We start from the raw sequence: 18,127 nt of genomic DNA on the forward strand, positions 1-18,127 counted from the left end.
TACGAAGTCCAAGAACTTGCAAAATGTATTGTGGTGACAGAAATCAGAAAATGGTTGCTCTGGGTGTCAGGATGGATGGGGAAGAAAGTATAGAAAAGGAACAAAGGGAACTTCCTGGGTGATGGAAATGTTCTCTCTGTTGTTTTAGATGGTGGTTACATGGGTTTATTCAAAACACATTGAGTCAAACACTATATCTATGCATTCTATTGAAGGGTAATTATACTTCAATTTTTAAAAATGCCAACAAGGTTATTTCTTTCAAGAATCTAAGGGTAGCAACATGATTTGCTCATACTAAAGCTGCTCAAGTCCTATAACCCAATATATTTGTAATATGACTCTAAAGTACATTTTCAAAGGTGTCAATGAGAAACACAAACATAAATAAGATATGAAAGGTTATTTTTAAAAATGATAAAGCATGGATACTTCATGCCAACTGCAATTTGGATGGATGCTTTGGAACTTTGCAATTAAAAAAACCCTGATAAATTAATAATGTGTGATTTGGACATGTATAAAGGGCATTTCTTTTGTCAACCTACGAATTAATTTATTAATTTCTTCTCAGTAGAAGAAATTCAGATAAAAATTAATGGAATATGAAAAAAATTGAGTGATAAAATCAATAGAAATTATTTTGACATCAAGAAGTAAATTGACCACAACATTATCTGGAAATGCAAAGAGCAATCTACACTAATAAAAGTGAAATATGCAAATTGACCGTACCTCCACGACACCCACCAGCCAATCAGGAGTGAGTATGCAAATTAACCCAACAAAGATGGAGGGTTAATTTACATACACAGGCACGGAGTGAAGACTGAAGACTGAAGATGACTGAAGACTGAAGATTGAAGACTGAAGAGGCCTGGCTTCTCCGCTGCGGTCAGAGCAAAGGCCTGGGTCCCGGGTGCCGGAGGAAAACCAGTGCCGGCAGCCAGGGGAAGGAAGGCCTATTGCACGAACCTTTGTGCAACGGGCTTCTAGTAATTCAATAAGAGGAAGAGAAGTTTTAAGTTAAAGTATGGAATAGGTTCTTTATTCTTTGGTAATCTTTGATAAATTAATGAAGAGGAGTGAATTACATTGGAAAATATTTAAATTTCTTTCAAATAGATATAAAATACTGACATTGAAAAAGATGAAATAAAATTTACAATATACCATTACAACAAGGACACTAATGGCAAGCTGATTCATGAGTATTGTCAATTCAAAGAGTACTTAAAATTATTCACATACAAGAAAATTTGAGATTCTCCTCATGTGACAGCTCTTATAGCTTATATGTGAAAGAAACTTAAGGTTTTTTGTACTTGACAACAATCCTGAAAATTTACTTATAATTATGAATAAGTTATGAACCATAAGAATACAAATTTTGATCAAATATACCAGAGGAATGACTACATTATCATTCTATTCTTTTTATAAGAATTAATAACACAAAATTCTTATCATGTGGCCTGCAATATGCAACAAAATGTAGGGCAAATAGAATTATAATTGTGAGAAAGTAGTTAATTAATAACAAAATATAGTTTTTTCTTCTAGATTTTGTGATGCTTCTGGAATTTGTCAGAATTTTACTACTTGTAATTTGTTGTGATTTATTTTCTCTCTTCAATAAATATTCATTTCAATTTGTATTTGTAATTTTGAATTCTTCTTAAAATGAAGCTCCAAAATTACATTAGTGTAAAACCCAACTACATTAGATTCTTCTGCTTTGTTTTATATTGTGTCTTCCTCAAGGTCCTTTTTTTCTTTGTATTTCTTGATGGTGCCTAATGAAAAATAGGAGCCTAGCAAATATATGTACAAAGTAATGGAGTGGGGCAAATAGTCTGACAGTTTAGTATAAAGCAAAATGTCAGTGATGGACGGAGCAGTGCAGATACACCAAATCACAGGCTCAGTTCTCTCCGGGCACAAATACCCTTTTACCTCTTGGGATATTGGTCTGGAAGACCTGAATACAGTTTATCCAATCTAGCCCTCCTGTAAGCTCAACCCTCCAGGATACAAGTATTACTTAGTTAAAATTAAACATTGAATGTAGGATTCTGTCTATTGCCTCATTTATAACTTTCTTATAAGGACATAAACTCAGTACCTTTCTGGTTTCATAATATTTGGATGAAATATTACAAATGGGTAAGTTAGGTTTGAACTTTTGCTGTACATTTAACTAGATCCTGAATAATTTAGTTACCTATCACTGCATTGCAAAAACCAATGAAAATCCTATCAAATAAAAGAGAAATATGCAAATTGACCATCACTCCAACACACAAGATGGCTGCCCCCATGTGGTCAAAGATGGCTGCCCTATGTGGACACAAGATGGCCACCACAAGATGGCCAGCAGTGGAGGGCAGTTGGGAGGGACCAGGCCTGCAAGAGAGGGCAGTTGGGGGTGATCAAGCCTGCAAGGGAGGGCAGTTAGGGGTGACCAGGATGGTAGAGGAGGGAAGTTGGGGGCGACTGGGCCTGCAGGGAAGGGCAGTTGGGGGGGACCCAGGCCTACAGGGGAGAGCAGTTGGGGGGGACCAGGCCTGCAGGGGAGGAAAGTTGGAGGCAACCAGGCCTGCAGGGAAGGGCAGTTAGAGGGGACCCAGGCCTGCAGGGGAGAGCAGTTAGGGGGAACCAGGCCAACAGGGGAGGGCAGTTAGGGGTGACAAGGCCTTCAGGGGAGGGCAATTAGGGGTTACCAGGCCTGCAGGGGAGGGCAGTTAGGGGTGACCAGGCCAACAGGGGAGGGCAGTTAGGGATAATCAGGTTGGCAGGGGAGCAGTTAGGCATCAATCAGGCTGGCAGGGGAGTGGTTAGGGGGTGATCAACCTGGCAGGCAGAAGCGGTTAGGGGCAATGAGGAAGGCAATCAGGCAAGCAGTTGGGAGCCAGCAGTCCTGGATTGTGAGAGGGCAGTCAGACATCCCTCGAAGGGTCCCAGATTGGAGAGGGTACAGGCTGGGCTGAGGAACACCACCCCGCCCCCCAATCATGAATTTCATGTACCAGGCCTCTAGTAGTTTTATAACAATTAAAATGATGGACATTGTGCCCAACCAGTATTGCTCAGTGGCTGAGCATTGACCCATGAACCAGGAGGTCACAGTTCCATTATCAGTCAGGGCACATGCTGGGTTTCAGTCTCAATACCCAGTAAGGAGGGGGCGGGTGGTGCAGGAGGGAGCCAATCAATGATTCTCTCTCACCATTGATGTTTCTGTCTCTCCCTTTCCCCTCCTCTCTCTGAAATCAATAAAAATATATTTTTAAAAATAATAAAATGATGGACATTGTAAGTCCCAGTTTGCCAGGGGCACTGAAGGTATTTGTCACTTTGCACAATCAGAAATAGCAATGGTAGGATTCCCAGACTATTGGTTTGCTTTAGAAGCTGTCTACTCAGGCAGTACTACTATTAACCCATCCCAACAGATGTGATCCTATTTTTAAAGACTTCTGGGAAAGGGAGATTCCCTAACCTCCCTTAGCAACCCGTTCCAATGTTTAACAACACTTGCTGCCAGGGATGATGGTTCTCTGAGCCTGGCTAGAGTATATTTATATGTTTCTATGTGCTGGTGTTGTGTCTTATTCCCATTTCCTCATTTAGTATTTATTTTATCCCCTCACTCATTGACTCCCCACCCCCCATTAATTTTGCTAATATACATCATTTTTTCAAGTAAAAATAAAATTTTTAATTAAAAAATAAAATATAAGTACAATGGGTAGAATATCAGTTTATCTGTTATGCATAGTGGGATGGAAATGCATTATAGCTTAAATTTTATACCAATAGTACACAGGCATTTGATATCTGTCCCTATTTGCATCTAGAAGACATTTGTACCCTTGGGTGAGTTGAGACTATATATCATTTTATTGAGACACATTACATTTTGGTAGCTTTAACCATTTAAAAATATTTATATATTTGTTTTACTTTAGTCTCTTCCAAATGATCTCCAAATTTTCCTATTTTTTCCTTAAGTTGATGAGTTCTGAACTGGATATGAAAATCTAATAGTGGTCTGAGTAGTGCTGAGAATGTTAGGCAGGACATCTTTCATTAATTTATAGTGTTTGCCTATGAATCTATCAATTCATCTCTGTAGCTGAGCAATAGACTTAAACGCCCAGGTGGCCAAGTCTCATATGAGAGGTCTGATTTGACAGGTGCCAGGAAAATGGTGGTGTTTTGAAATAGTTCTTATCAGGTATCTCACTACTCGAAATTCCACTGTTAGTGACTCATTTCATTTCAAAATGGAAGAACTTTCTAAAATTATAAGACTTTAATCAATTTTCGCCAAGAAATCAGCAAGTGGTTGGAAGCACTGGGTATCTGGTAGATAGAGGGCTGGGCATAGAGAGAGGGTGACCATACATTCCAATTGGCCCTGGACCATCTTGGTTCATACCAATTGCCCAGGCTTATTTATTACTAGAGGCCTGATGCACAAAATTTGTACAAGAGTAGGTCTTCCTTCCCTCCGGCCGCCGGCAGGCACCCGGGACCCGGGTTTCCCTTGAAGCCCCGGCTTTATTTGGAAGGTTGTCCGGAAGGACATCTGGTCGAATTAGCATATTATGCTTTTATTATTATAGATAGCTTCTCCTTTCACTCCAAAATGTACAGTCACCTTAGTAGAATCAACCAAAGAGGAAATGGTTACTAAGTACAGTTGGAGGAGTCTGGGGCTTAGCTTTAGGGCACATAAATCTGGACTTGAATCTCTCTGCTCTTTCACTTGCTGGCTGGTGATAATAGGTGGATTATTTAATTTCTTGAACTCTCAGCTTCCTCATGGATAAACACAGACTTAATATTACCTATCTTTTGGCTATATCTAATAATGATGCAATCATTATTTTTAAAAACTAGAAGCCCAGTGCACGAAATTTGTGCATAGGGGGGCGGGTCCCTCAGCCTGGGCTGCACCTCTCGCAACCCGGGACCCCTCGGGGGATGTCCACCCCTCGGGCCTAAACCGGCAGTCAGACATCCCTCTCGCAATCCAGGACTGCTGGCTGCCTGCCTGATTGCCCCTAACCACTCTGCCTGCCTGCCTCATTGCCCCTAACTGCTCACCTGCCTGCCTGATCACCCCTAGCCACCTCTGCCTTGGCCCCTACCCGTGTGGCGACAGCCTCTGCCTTGGCCCCCGCTGCTGTAGCTTGGTCTGGAAGGTCATCCGGAAGGATGTCCGGAATGACATCTGGAAGGTTGTTTGGCTGTCTGGTCTACTTAGCATATTACACTTTTATTATTATAGATTTCTGTTTAGAAGCCCAGGCTTCTAAACTATTGAAATTTACTAACATACAGATACTTTTCTACTCTCGAGTCACTCTCTATCTTGCTGTTTGCATTTAATTTCTAATTATTTTCCTAAATTTTATCCTTTAACATTTTCTTTTATACACCAAAAAAAAAAAAATAAAAAAAAATTGATTATACTGCCCAGCTGGCATGACTCAATGGTTGAGCATCAACCTATGAACCAGGTCATGATTTGATTCCCGGTCAGGACAGAACACATGCCCAGGTTGCAGGCTTGATTCCCAGGGTGGGGCATGCAGGAGGCAGCCAATCAATGATTCTCTCTCCCTCTCCCTTTCTCTCTGAAATCAGTGTGGGCCATAGTTATTGTCTATGCTTCTTTGTGTGTTAACTCTGTCCTTTCTTTTATATTACAAGATTCTTGAAAGGAATGATATCTTTTTTGTATACCAAAGGAAAATGAATTTTATTATTTTACTTTGCAATTACAGTTCACATTCAATATTATTTTATATTAGTTTCAGGTATACAGTATAGTGGTTAAACATTCATGTAATTTATGAAGTGATCTCCCTGATAATTCCAGTATCCACCTGGCACCATACACAATTATTATAATACTATTGACTATATTGCCTATGCTGTACTTTACATCCCTTGGACTTTATAACTACTAATTTATACTTCTTAATCCCCGCTCCTTTTTACCCAGCTCTCCAGCCCCCACAATAAGACTCATTTTGACTTTCTCAGAACCTAGAATACCATGAAGAACAATAAAGAACTGTCAGATTGATGTGCTTCTCTGAGTTAAAATTCCAGGCAATAGAGCATTCTCAAATTACTTTACCTGAGAATAAAAGGTGCTAAAATTTTCACCTTTCTGTAAAGTGTGCTAAAGACCTTAAAAGACATCCAAACTTTCTTAAAAGTATAGGAATTGCATCCTTCGAGATTGAGATCCAAAATAAAAACAACTTTGATTTTGTCACAATTTCTTGAAGCACAAAGAAAATGAATCAGCCTTGAACTAGAAAAAACTTCTACAGAGCTCAAGCTGTATCTTCATGGTTCACTAGGTTCTTAGCCTTCTCACTGGGCCTGCCAATCAAGACACTTAGGAGAGTTCTTTTTTGGCAGACCAGCCCTGACTACTTGAAATGAGGCAGACATCACCAGAGCATTTCAGAGGCCAGACACCAGATGGTAATAATACACTTCAACTATTAGAAGTTTGGATCAGAAAGCTAAAGGTGAAGGTCTTATCTCATTTGTCAAAAGATGTAATTCATTATTAAATCAGGACAAACCAGTTAACATCTGAAGTACAATTTTTGATGCTATTTATAACACACTCGCCAGTTCATTTGGTTTGACTGGCTGACTTAATTGTGTGTAGTGTTTCACAAAAAGCTTAGTGAGAGCTAGGAAATGACCTATGCAAATCACAGTTTTGGGTAAATCAAAACTTTCCTTCATGTGCCAATTAAACGTTAGCATGCTTGAGTTACTTAAAGAAATTCTATATTATTTAAAATAATTTGAATCTGGAAATTCACCAGTTTTGACAATATGTATGTGATTTATCTCTAATAATAAAAGCATAATATGCTAGTTAGACTGGATGTTCTTCTGGAAGAAGCCGGGCTGCGAGGGAAGCCGGGGTTCCAGGTGCCAGAGGGAAGTCGGTGCTGGCAGCAGAGGGGGCGGGGCAGGGGGCAGAGAGAAAGAAGGCCTACTCTTGTACAAATTTCATGCATTGGGCCTCGGGCCTCTAGCATATATATGCTGGAGACCCCATGAAATTTGTGCACTGGGGGGGGGGGGGTCCCCTCAGCCCGGCCTGTGCCCTCTCACAGTCCGGGAGCCCCATGATTGATCACCCCAAAGAGGTAGGTCCTGCCCACCTGGCTGGGGCTCCATGATGGATCACCCCTGCAGAGGGAGGCCCCGCCCACCCACCCCAGCACCACCACCAGTAGCCTGGGTCTCCTCTTTGGGATGATTGATCAATTGTCTTGCTGGCAGGTGGCCTGGGCCTCCCTCTGCAGGGTGGTCATGGGGTGATGGCTGGGCCCACAACCAATTGCCTTGGCTGGCCTGGCACCAGTGGGTGTCATAGTGTGGTCATCTAGAAGGTCGTCCAGAAGGGTGTCTGGAAGGACATCAGGAAGGTTGTTCAGCTGTCTGGTCTAATTAGCATATTATGCTTTTATTATTATAGATATGAGATTTTTACATAATCACAAATTATTTCTAGTTACATGGTCATAAAATTATTGGTGCTCTGAGCTGCCTAAATATCACATTTTCTTTGTAAAAGGGAAAAATTGAAAACTTAGGTTTTCAAGAGCAAAATAAATTTGGGAGTTGCTTCTTTAACATGGAGACATGACTGAACTTAAGTATCTGCTAATAAGAGAAAGGTACCCTTTATAGCTATTCAGAGGCTATTATTTTTACTCATCTACTCTGATAATACAAAGTGTGTTCCAAGACAAACTGGGGGTGGTAACCAAGGCTTCATTTATCTGAAATTAGAAGTGCCCATAATGGGTAGGTAGGGCTGTGGGCAGCATTGTGTGTTTCCCAGTTCTAATTAGCCATAGAAAAATGTGAAGAATAGCACCCGCATATCCAAATTCTCTTTAGGATTTGCTACCTTAAAAACTATTTTCCTTTTGTTATGTTCAATATGTATAATTATGCTTTCAGAAAGCTTTGAAATTCTTTCTTTGCTGACCTGCCACCCTGTTGTCAGGCGTATGTAGAAGCCACTACTAATTTATGGAAGGTTCTCTCTGGGAAGAGTTTTAGAAATTAATTAATAGAGTATGCCAAAATATATTTTTTTTAATCTCCAATGTCTACCCCCTTTTTGCAAATCCATTCCCCATAAAGAAATTTCCCTCTGGCTTCTGGTGGCTTCTCTTACATTGTCTCTTATGACTTTCTTGCCCACGCTCCACCTTCTATGTCCAACCACACTGGCTTTTCAGTTCCTCATGGCTCTGAGCTTCTTGTCTCAGGGATTTTACACTTTCAGTTCTCTCTTCCTGGGGCCACTCTTTTCCCTGGTCTTTATCAGCCAGTTCTCAGCCCAAAGGTCAACTCTGCAGATATCCCCAACCCCTCTAATATTGGTACACTTTATCTATTTACTGTTCATCAATGATCTTGTCTTATTTTTCACTAGAGTCCCAGTGCACGAAATTCATGCACAGTTGGGGTCCCTAGGCCAGGCCAGAGATCAGGGCCTATCGGGGCCATCTCACCCAGTCCCAGTCGGGGCCTGTCGGCTGCTGGCTGGGGCCTGCTGGACGGGGACAACCTACTGGATGGGGCCGGCCTGCTACACAAGGCCTGCCGGCCGGGGAGCAGGACCAGAGGAGATTGGCTGGCTGTGGGAGGTTGGCTATGGGAGTGCACTGACCATTAGGGGGCAGCTCCTGCATTGAGTATCTGCCCTCTGGTGGTTAGTGTGCGCCATAGTGACTGGTCAACTGGTCATTCCAGTCGTTTGGTTGTAAAGGTCACTTAGGTCTTTATATACATATAGATGATTTGAAATGAAATTACTTGTTAATTTGATTACTATCAGTTCCCCAACAGAGCTTCACAGAGCCCAGAGGCCTCATCTGCTTTGTTTACCTCTGTATCTCTAGCTACCAAACAGTGCTAAGGATGTGTGTACTCTGTACATTATTTTTTTTGGAATAGAAAGATAGACAGGTAAACAGATAGAGAGATAATAGATAGATAAGTAGCTAGATATCTTCACCCAATAACTAATCTATGGAGAGAGAAGTTAGAATACTGATTATCTCAGGGGTATATTCACTGGGTAGGGACACAAGGGATCATTCCAGGCTGTTAAAAATATTCTCCATCTGGATCAGAGTAATGGTTAAACAAACACACATAGATTTGTAAAAATTAATCTAGCTGTATACTTACAATTTGTTTATTTTGTGTTCCTAAATTTTAAAAAAATTATGTCAGTCCATCAAGGGCTGGTCTATATGCATGGCATTTGGTAAGCTTGGTACCACTGGTGCTTAGGTCAGGCATCCCTAAATGCCCAGACAAAATCTTTGATTGTTGGGAAATAATATTTGTCTTAAAGGACAGATTTAAGATCAACAACGGAACAGGTTGCCTCCTCAAAGCCACTTATTGTTCCTTTAACATGAATCTGTTTTAACTATGACCTTACCAATGTCATTATGTAAGACTTGATTGAGCTAAGGGAGTCTACTACTTTTTAGTGGCCATGTCATGGTCTGTACACAGAGCCCAGGAAAAGATAAGAAGGCATGAGTAAAATACTAACTTTGAAACTCAGAGTATTCACCACAGTACATAGTTGACACAGTCTGTGCACATTGAGGATTCCACAGTCAAGAGAAATGATCGTAAAATAATAATAGATGAAATTGAGAGCATGAGGTGTATCAGTTTGCCAGAGCAGAAGGTTTGTATATATCCATCTATATATACAAGAATGTCATTGGGAAATTATATACTGAAGATTTGGTTTCTTTATGAAAATCTTTTTCAAAAAGATATAAAACAAATAGTTAATTTTACTCTATATAACAAATATGACTGAAAAATCAATAAGAATAGTCTCATCTATATAAGGGGACTTTTCAAGTAACTGAATCCTTAACCCTTCTGAGTACAAAATATTTTTTAAATGATGTTAATTTTCTCTTTGAAAATCTTTCTAAAAAATTGTAGATTTCTTTTTCTGTGTTGTGATCACAGTAACAGTGAGTGAACCTACTTGGCTGCACATCTATGCAATTTTAGTATCTCTTTCCCTACTGAGCATTCTCCTTTGGATCTGAGATAATATCCTCTACCAGCACATCTTCTCTTTGATGTAATGCTTTTAACTTGCTACCTTATTTTACATAAAATTTCTACCTAAGGGCTTGAATCACTGTACAAGCTTCGTGACAACTATTTGACTTTGCTTTTTTTTTTTCCTCCTCTTAACTCAAGGTTTAAAACTATATAAAAGAGTCAAATCTACCAGAGAGCTGACCATCAGATAGATTGTGAGTGGGTCAAGTCACTGTTCTCAGAAATCCTAAAAGTTCACAGTAGCGATAAAAGAATTCATTGGCTAAATTAAAGAAAACTACATTTTCCCCAAGAATGTTTTAAGGCTGATAATGATAAACAACTCTCGTTGTTTCTGAGCATATAGCATGTCAAATTTATAAGGCACTCTATCTATCACCTCATTCTTATCCATTATTTATCTACCCTCCCATATACATCAATTTCTTTAAAACTGGAAAATGATGCTTGGCCCTAAGAAACCACTACAAGAGCTTGGGAAGAAAGTGAGGGCCCTGATAAACTTTCTACCCCATTTTTCTCCCTTCTGCTTACCTCTTTTCTGACCTTCCTTTTTTTCTGACTCTGCTAGATTTTAAGGAGTTTAGTTTTCAGAGTCTTTGGCTATCAGGAAACCCCACTGTAGTTTGGATGAGGGAGTCGAGGCCCAAAATGAAGAGGTAAGTCTCTTATTAGTTCAAGGTCAGAGCTGGGACCTGTATTCTTGGCTCACAGAGCCACCCATCTCATAGAATGATCTAAGAAGCCTAGATCATTATACACCCTCTCCACAGGCCCCGAGCAGAGGCATCCTCAGTTGGTGAAAAACCTTGCTTCTGCTTTGTCTGTCTCTCACTTCATATTTCTACACCCTTTCCTCTTCAGTTGTGTCCAATTCTTAGGCCTCTAGAGTAACCCAAGCTTTGGACCTCTCCATCTCCCTCAAAAGCTCCCTATCATCCTCATCCTGTACTTTGTCAAGATAAATCAGTTTTAGTCCTAAGCTAGTTGTCACTCTGAAAAGAAATCTAATAAATTAATCTCTCATAAGAAGCAAGCTAATGACTTATTAAGAGTTTAGGATATTAAGCCGAAAACGGTTTGGCTTAGAGGATGGAGCGTCGGCCTGCGGACTGGGGGGTTCCGGGTTCGATTCTGGTCAAGGGCATGTGCCTTGGTTTCGGGCGCATCCCCAGTGGGGGTGTGCAGGAGGCAGCTGATCAATGTTTCTAGCTCTCTGTCCCTCTCTCTTCCTCTCTGTGGAAAATCAATAATATATATTTAAAAAAAAGAGTTTAGGATATTAAGAGCTCACTACTTATATTTGGATTGCAATTGAAGATCTATTGAAATATACACTGAGTGGCCAGATTATTATGATCTCTGAATGCATAATAATCTGGCCACTCAGTGTGTATATGTGTGTGTGTGTGTGTGTGTGTGTGTGTGTGTGTATATATATATATATATATATATATATATATATATATATATTGGAGGCCCGGTGCATGAATTTGTGCATGGGTGGCGTCCGGCCAGCCTGGCCAGAGGGAGAGGATATGGGCGGTTGGCCGGCCTGCCTGCTGGTTGAACTCCTGGTTGAGGGGGCCATTTGCATATTAGCCTTTTATTATATAGGATATACACTGAGTGGCCAGATTATTATGCATTCAGAGATCATAATAATCTGGCCACTCAGTGTAAATCAAAGGCTTAACAGCAAGCAGTGACTGTTACTAGTAAGTGGACGAATTTCTGCTAGTACCCATTTTGGAGTTAGGGCAGTGATGGCGAACCTATGACACGCGTGTCAGCACTGACACGTGTAGCCATTTCTGATGACATGTGGCCGCTGAGGCGGCCGCATGCCGAGGATGAAACATTTGCTGCTCCTGAGGATGAAACATTTGCGAAATAATGTTTTTTCCTCAAAGTGACACACTACCCGAGTTATGCTCAGTTTTTTGGCGAAGTTTGACACACCAAGCTCAAAAGGTTGCCCATCACTGAGTTAGGGGATGATGATGGAAGAGAATAGGATGGTGGAGGGCTAATGTGATGCCCTTATGTTGTAACGATGCGTTGTAAGCCCATGTTCCCCTATACCTAAGGGGGCAGTTCAGGCTTCAGTAATCTTAAATAGTCTTATTCCTACTACTGACTGTTTCCTAACCTGATTTTTGTTCATTACTCTAAGAAGGTTTTCCATGAGACACCAGTGAATTAGTCTTCCTTAGGATAAAGACCTGCAATGGGCATTTCTTGAGTGCTGTCTAGAATGTAAGAAGCTAGTTTCATTAGCAGCTTGGATTGCTGAAATGTACAGTTTCTTTCCATAAACTATGGACATGGCTAGTCCAAGAAATCTAAAAAGCTAAATCAGAAAATCATCAAAGTTTGTTTGCATCCTGTTCATCCCCACCCACTAACCTCTCCCTCACCCTTCTGTCCCCTGTGCATTCCTAATTGTGTGTGCCAGCATGCCTTTGTCCCCACTCCGGGTTCATAGGTCGATGCTCAACCACTGAACAACACCAGCTGGGCTGATTTTTAAATAAGCATTTCAGGAGACATTGCTACAGGCGATCGTTGGAATATACCTACAGAAGCTCTGGAGTAAGGGGTAGTATGTGGTTGGTTGGATGTCTTTGAGCTCCGCCCACCCTGTGGAAGCCAGGGTGATGAGCGCTTCATTCTTCAATTCTAACTGATGTCACCTTGATTGACTGGTTGGTCCTTAATTACCACCCCTCCCTCGACTCCTCAATCAAAGGAGGTTACAGTGGCAAAGGTCATAAACCTGCCCTTTATCAAGATTTTTTCCTGAGTGAGAAAAGTCCTCAGGGTGGCCTGGGTGGTTCTGCTCACTGGCTGTCACATTCTGTTCCAGCTGTACTGTTCCCCTTGAGGTCCACAAACATGCCAGGCCTGCTCTGGTCTTAGAGCTTTATCTTGGCTGTTCCCTCCACCTGCAAAGCTCTTTACTCAGATTATCTCCACTGCTAAAGCATTCCCTTCAAGCCTTGGCAGAAATGTCACTTCCCAACAAGTCCTATTCTGAGCTCTGTATTTGATACAGCAACACAACACCCAACCCCACAGACATCCTTTACACTATTTTATGTCCCCCTCCCATAACTCTTCTTACCTTCCAAAGTTCTATACTGTTTATGTCTTATGTTTATTTTCTATCCTGTTCCTACTCTACCACCACACTCCCTTCCCCTACCCCCTCGAATGCAGCCTGCAGGAATCAAGGATCTGTTCACTGATGTAACCTTTCGCCGGTCACATAGCAGGCACTCAATACATGTTTTGTGAATGAAAGTGCTTTCAGTTTGAAGTGCTTTCTGACTGTGAAAATGCCATGTGGAAATTAATTATGTTACTCTCTTAATACCGCATAATCAAGATTATTAGGTGTTTCTTTCCTCTGGAATGAGAAGTGATAAGAACGATGAGTAATAAAAAGAAGTTGCTACATTGTTGTTGATGTACCTGACGGTTGCCCAGGAAGAACCAGCTCCCTCCACCCCGCCTTGCTTTCCTTAGAGCTTCCTTGGGCTCAGTGCAGGGTTTCCTGCTGGTTTTGTCTCCTGAGGATTTCTGGGGAGAGGAGTTCTTTTGTTAATCTATTACACTTACAAGTAAGTGGTTGGACAGGCATGTTGCAACATTAGGGGCAGGTGAGAGGAATGCATTTACTTAAAGATGCCAGCAGAGGAAATGTCACCTAACTTATACATACTTACAAATATTTTTACTTCTGCTTCAACTCACTTCAGTTATCTTCTTCAGAGCTTGATGATTTTGGAACACGGTAAGGAGAATCCAACTTTCACTAAAGCATGTCTTTGGGGGGGGGGGAGGGTTGGTCCTCTTTGGGGGTAGGATCAGGTAATCAAAATTGATGTATATTTGCTTTTTGAAAAAAGTATTTTAGCTGTCCAATTAAACGAGTATTCTAATATTCACATTGTGCCACTTTACCTAGTATTTTAAAGAGGCATTTAAGATTCCAGCTACCATTCATTTTAGTGGAGCAAAACGCTGCTTGCTACTTTCTTTGCTTAGTTTCTGGGAGCTTGGGCAGCTCCTGTTGCGTGTGCTGAAGGGATATTGGGTTCTTAAAGAACCTGCTTAATCTTCTCTATTAACCAATTAAATAAAATGGACTCTGGGCGTACACAGCAGGTGGGTTTGGAAGTGAAAAAAAAAACATGTTGAAAATAACGTTTTGCATTTAAATGGGATGTTTACAAATGCAAAGGCATACATTTAAGAGAATATGATGATTGGGGGAGTTTTTATTAAGTGCATCAAGTTAAGAAGAGCTGAATAGTAAAGAACTTAATGGAAGAAAAGGCTGGTTAGGTGGAAACAGGCTCTGAATTTAAATGAAATCAACCTGAAAGGACACAGTGAAACTTACTTCAAATCATTCAGATGTTTCTCCTTTGGAAAAAAAAAATCCATAAAAAAATGTACCAACTGCTTTACTTTGCAGAGTCATCCTTCAGGGCAATGTCGCCTTTGGATAGGGTCCTCAGAAATACACCGATTATAGGTCTACATGAAAAACAAAAACTAAACTAGCAGTGCTGGTCTCGCAGTCATGAAAGAGGCTGCCCTCCCTTTTTAATGTATTCGTTTTTAATGAACAAGGAAGGGACTATTTGATATGACTTGCCATTTGGTTCCTTTCCGCGAAATCTGAAACTTGAGACGCGAAAAATTCCGGGGTTGGTGAAATACCTGCCCTCCGAGCAGAACCACAGTGGATGTCTCTGGCCCGGAATTCCAGAGACGAATCTCCACCCCTCCCACAGAGTCACCTGCTCAGGGGGAACCCCGGCCAGAAATCCGGGTCGCGCCAGGTCAAATCTTGCGTCTCTTGTTTACTCCGCCCCTGGCAGGGCGGCGGCGAGGCCTGGGGTGGGCAGGGCCGCCCGGGCCGCGGCGCCCGGGGGCACTGGGTTCCGCTCGCCTTGGCAAGCCGCTCGGACTCCCGGGAAGGGTGGCGGGCGGTTCCCGCCCGGCGGGAAGACCACCCGGAGGAGGCGCTCCCGGCGCCAGCCCTGCCTGGCAGCCACTCGCCGCTCTTCGGCCGCTGCGGCCTCCTGGGAACCTCCCCCGCGGGTTCACACGAGTCCACACAAGTCGGGTTCAACGGCTCGAGGGAGCCCCGGTGTCCCCCGGGTGTCGCCCGGCCGGGGAGGAAGCCCAGAGCTCCGGCCTCCGCTCGCCTTGGGATTCCCCCGCTCCTCGGCCCCGGTCTCCGGGCGCTGGGTGTGATCTCACCCGCTTCCCTCCCGAGCAGCGGAGCGCGCTGGCTGGAGGCGGCGGCTCGCCCGGGGCCCGGCCCGGCCCCCCCGGGAAACCCGCACCGGCTCCGGTCGCCGCAGCCCCCAATGATTTGAATATCCCGGCGAGGTCGAGCGGCGGTTCCCGAGCTGGGTGCGCCCAGGGCGCCCTGGTGAGTGACCCCAGGGAAGGCTATTGGGGCATTTGGAGCGCGTGAAAAGTTCATGTTTCCGCAGGGTCTCGGAAAGTGCCCAACACTTTGCAAAGCTCCGGAAACGCAGCCAGGAGCTACAGACAGTCCGATTTTGTTTATCTTGACCGATAACTGGATCGTGAGTCGAGGCCGGGGCGAGGGAGAGGCAAAGGATCAGAGGTACACGGACAAAATAATAATGGCAATCCTAATTATTATGTAATTCCGTTTGTGACCAAGACAGGGAATGATTCTATGGGAAACGGGGAAGGTGGATGGGGGATGGGGGAGAAGGAGGAGGTTTCCGTAACCCTAAAGGAAATTCTCAGGCTCCTGGAGACACCCAAGTGTTTTTGCATGACAAGTAGAGACCCGCTCTCCAGGGAGTTCCCGGATCCCGGCAAGCGGGAGCGCAGCCGCGATCTTCCCGCCCCGGCGGCCGCGGCGGGGCCGGGCCCAGTGCTCCCGGCCGCCTCCCTCCCCCGTCGCCCGGCGCGCAGCACATCCCTCTCTCCCTAGCTCGCTCCAGACTGGTTTTTCTGGTTCAGCCTCCCTCCCTGGGACGCGCAGGGGGATCCGATGACGTCGCTGGCTGAGTCTCTCCCTCTTCCTCCCTCCCTGCGTCCGCTTCTCCCCCCCGCCCGCCCGCCCTCGCCGCGCACTCCTCCTAGTAACTTCTGTTCGGGGAGGCGCTGCCAGGAATAACCCGGTGCGTCCACAGCCCGGGAGGGGAGGCGGCCGCGGCGGCTCCCACGAGCACACTGCTGCGGCCCGTCCCCGCGGCTCCCTCCGGAGCCCGGCGGCCCCTGCCCCGGGCCCATCTCCGTACAGTGTCAGAAAAATAAATAAAGGAAAGAGGAGCCCGGGCAGGCGGTCGGGATCTCTTCCCCCCCTCCCGCTCCGCGCCCGCCCTCCCCCTGTCCTTAAGGAAATGCTACCAGACACCCCCTACCAGACACGCTCAGCCTCGGCGAGGAGCGGCCGCCGCGGCAGCGAGAACAAGGGCACCAGGGGGGTTTCCTCCCCCTCCTCCTCTCCCTCCTCTTCCTCCTTCTCTCCGACCTCCTCCTCCTCCTCCTACTCAGCGGTGACTTTCCAGGTGAGCGGCCGCCACCGCCGCTGCTGCTGCTGCTGCTGCTGCGAGGATCCCCCTCGACCGCTCGGGCTCGGGCCGCCGCGTCGCGCCCTCCTCCTCCCGCCCCTGTCACCCGGCGGCAGCCGAGGTTTGACAGCCGTCCGAGGGGCTCGCGGCCCGGAGGCGGGCGGCCGGCGGGGGGCGGGCTGGAGGTGAGGGGGTGGAGAGCAGGCGAGCGGGAGCCGCGGAGCGCTGTCTCTCCCACTGGAGGAGGGTCTCCGCCGAAACATCTCCGCGGACTGTGGCACAAGTCTTGGCCAAGTTGCGTCTTGGACGCCGAGGCTCCCAGGACCCCGGAGCAACTTGAAGGGTCTCCTGGCTCGTTGACAATATCCCTACGCATCTGGACTTTGGGGGTGCTGGGTGCAGCTGGGGGCGCGTGGAGGGCGGACCGAACCTTTGGGAGAACAGAGCGGCAGAAATGTAGGTTCCTCGGCTCGGTAAGTGGCCTGGGCGCTGGGTTTTTCCTGCCTCCGGTAGCGCCGGGGAGCTTGTTTCACTTTACACCGAAATAGCCTCCGCCGGGCTCCATCGCCCCTCCCGGCGCGTCCGCGGTGCTTCCCGGTTTCCCGAGGGTGAGGGTCGGAAGGGGCAGGGATGGGGGAGACCTCGAGAGGGGGGGTCCGGCGCGTTGGGAAATGCGGGGAATACCCTGGCCGCGGACCTATGCAGATGAGGGGAGGCTGCTTTGCGTAATGTCCTGGGGGGGGGGGGGAGGGGGCTGCGCGCGAGCGCTGGAGGCAGGAATGTGCCTGGTTACTAATGAGGGACGTGCACCGGCGCGCACCGCCGGGCCACCGCTGCGGCTGCCGCGCCTCTGGCCCCGTCACCAGGTAGCGGGGGAGGGGGCCGCGGCCGCGCCGCGCGGGGAGGGGGCGGGCGGCGCGAGGGCCGGCCGCCGGCCTGCGGCCGAGGGAGCGCAGCGAAGGCGCCGGCTGTTGGCATTTCGGTGACTCCTTTCTCCTGCCCAGCGAGGAAGGAAGGAAGGAAGGAAGGAAGGAGCGAAGGAAGGAAGCGAGGAAGGAGGGGACTGTCTCGATGGAAGGTTCAGGCGGAGGCGCCCTCGCCTTGCGGGTGCACCGGCCGCGGAGCGGCTCCCGGCGGCGCGGGCTGACAGGGGACGCGTGGAGACCGGTGGGGGCGGTTTGCATGCGTGTTGGTCTGTGCGCCTGCTCGGGGACCGGGAAGGGACATGTGTGTTTGGGCTGTGCACGGTGGGGAGCTGGGTCTGCGCCTTTATGTCTGTTCCCTGAAGTGGGTGGAACGTTGGCCCGTTCCGGGAATGTTCCATGACGTGGTGCAGCCACAGGAAGGGGGTTAACGAGGGGCTCTGCCGC

At 45.8% G+C, this 18,127-nt stretch overlaps 1 protein-coding gene across 1 annotated transcript; it reads right to left on the minus strand.

Annotated features, from left to right (window-relative positions):
- Nucleotides 1-14,687: 14,687 nt before the first annotated feature.
- Nucleotides 14,688-17,184, minus strand: LOC129150573 (CLK4-associating serine/arginine rich protein-like). The gene is made up of 2 exons (XM_054722391.1): nt 16,608-17,184; nt 14,688-14,727 (listed from the first exon to the last, which is right to left on the minus strand). Exons 1-2 carry the CDS (start codon nt 17,131-17,133, stop codon nt 14,720-14,722), a joined length of 534 nt encoding a protein of 177 aa, XP_054578366.1. The 5' UTR covers nt 17,134-17,184; the 3' UTR covers nt 14,688-14,719.
- Between the last annotated feature and the right edge of the window lie 943 nt (nt 17,185-18,127).

This window comes from Eptesicus fuscus, chromosome 10, assembly GCF_027574615.1.
Source record: "Eptesicus fuscus isolate TK198812 chromosome 10, DD_ASM_mEF_20220401, whole genome shotgun sequence".
NCBI classification, from domain to species: Eukaryota; Metazoa; Chordata; class Mammalia; order Chiroptera; family Vespertilionidae; genus Eptesicus; species Eptesicus fuscus.

Excerpts from the sequence above, each read along its gene's own strand:
- LOC129150573 (XM_054722391.1), bottom strand. The coding sequence starts at position 17,133 with ATGCGTAGGGATATTGTCAACGAGCCAGGAGACCCTTCAAGTTGCTCC.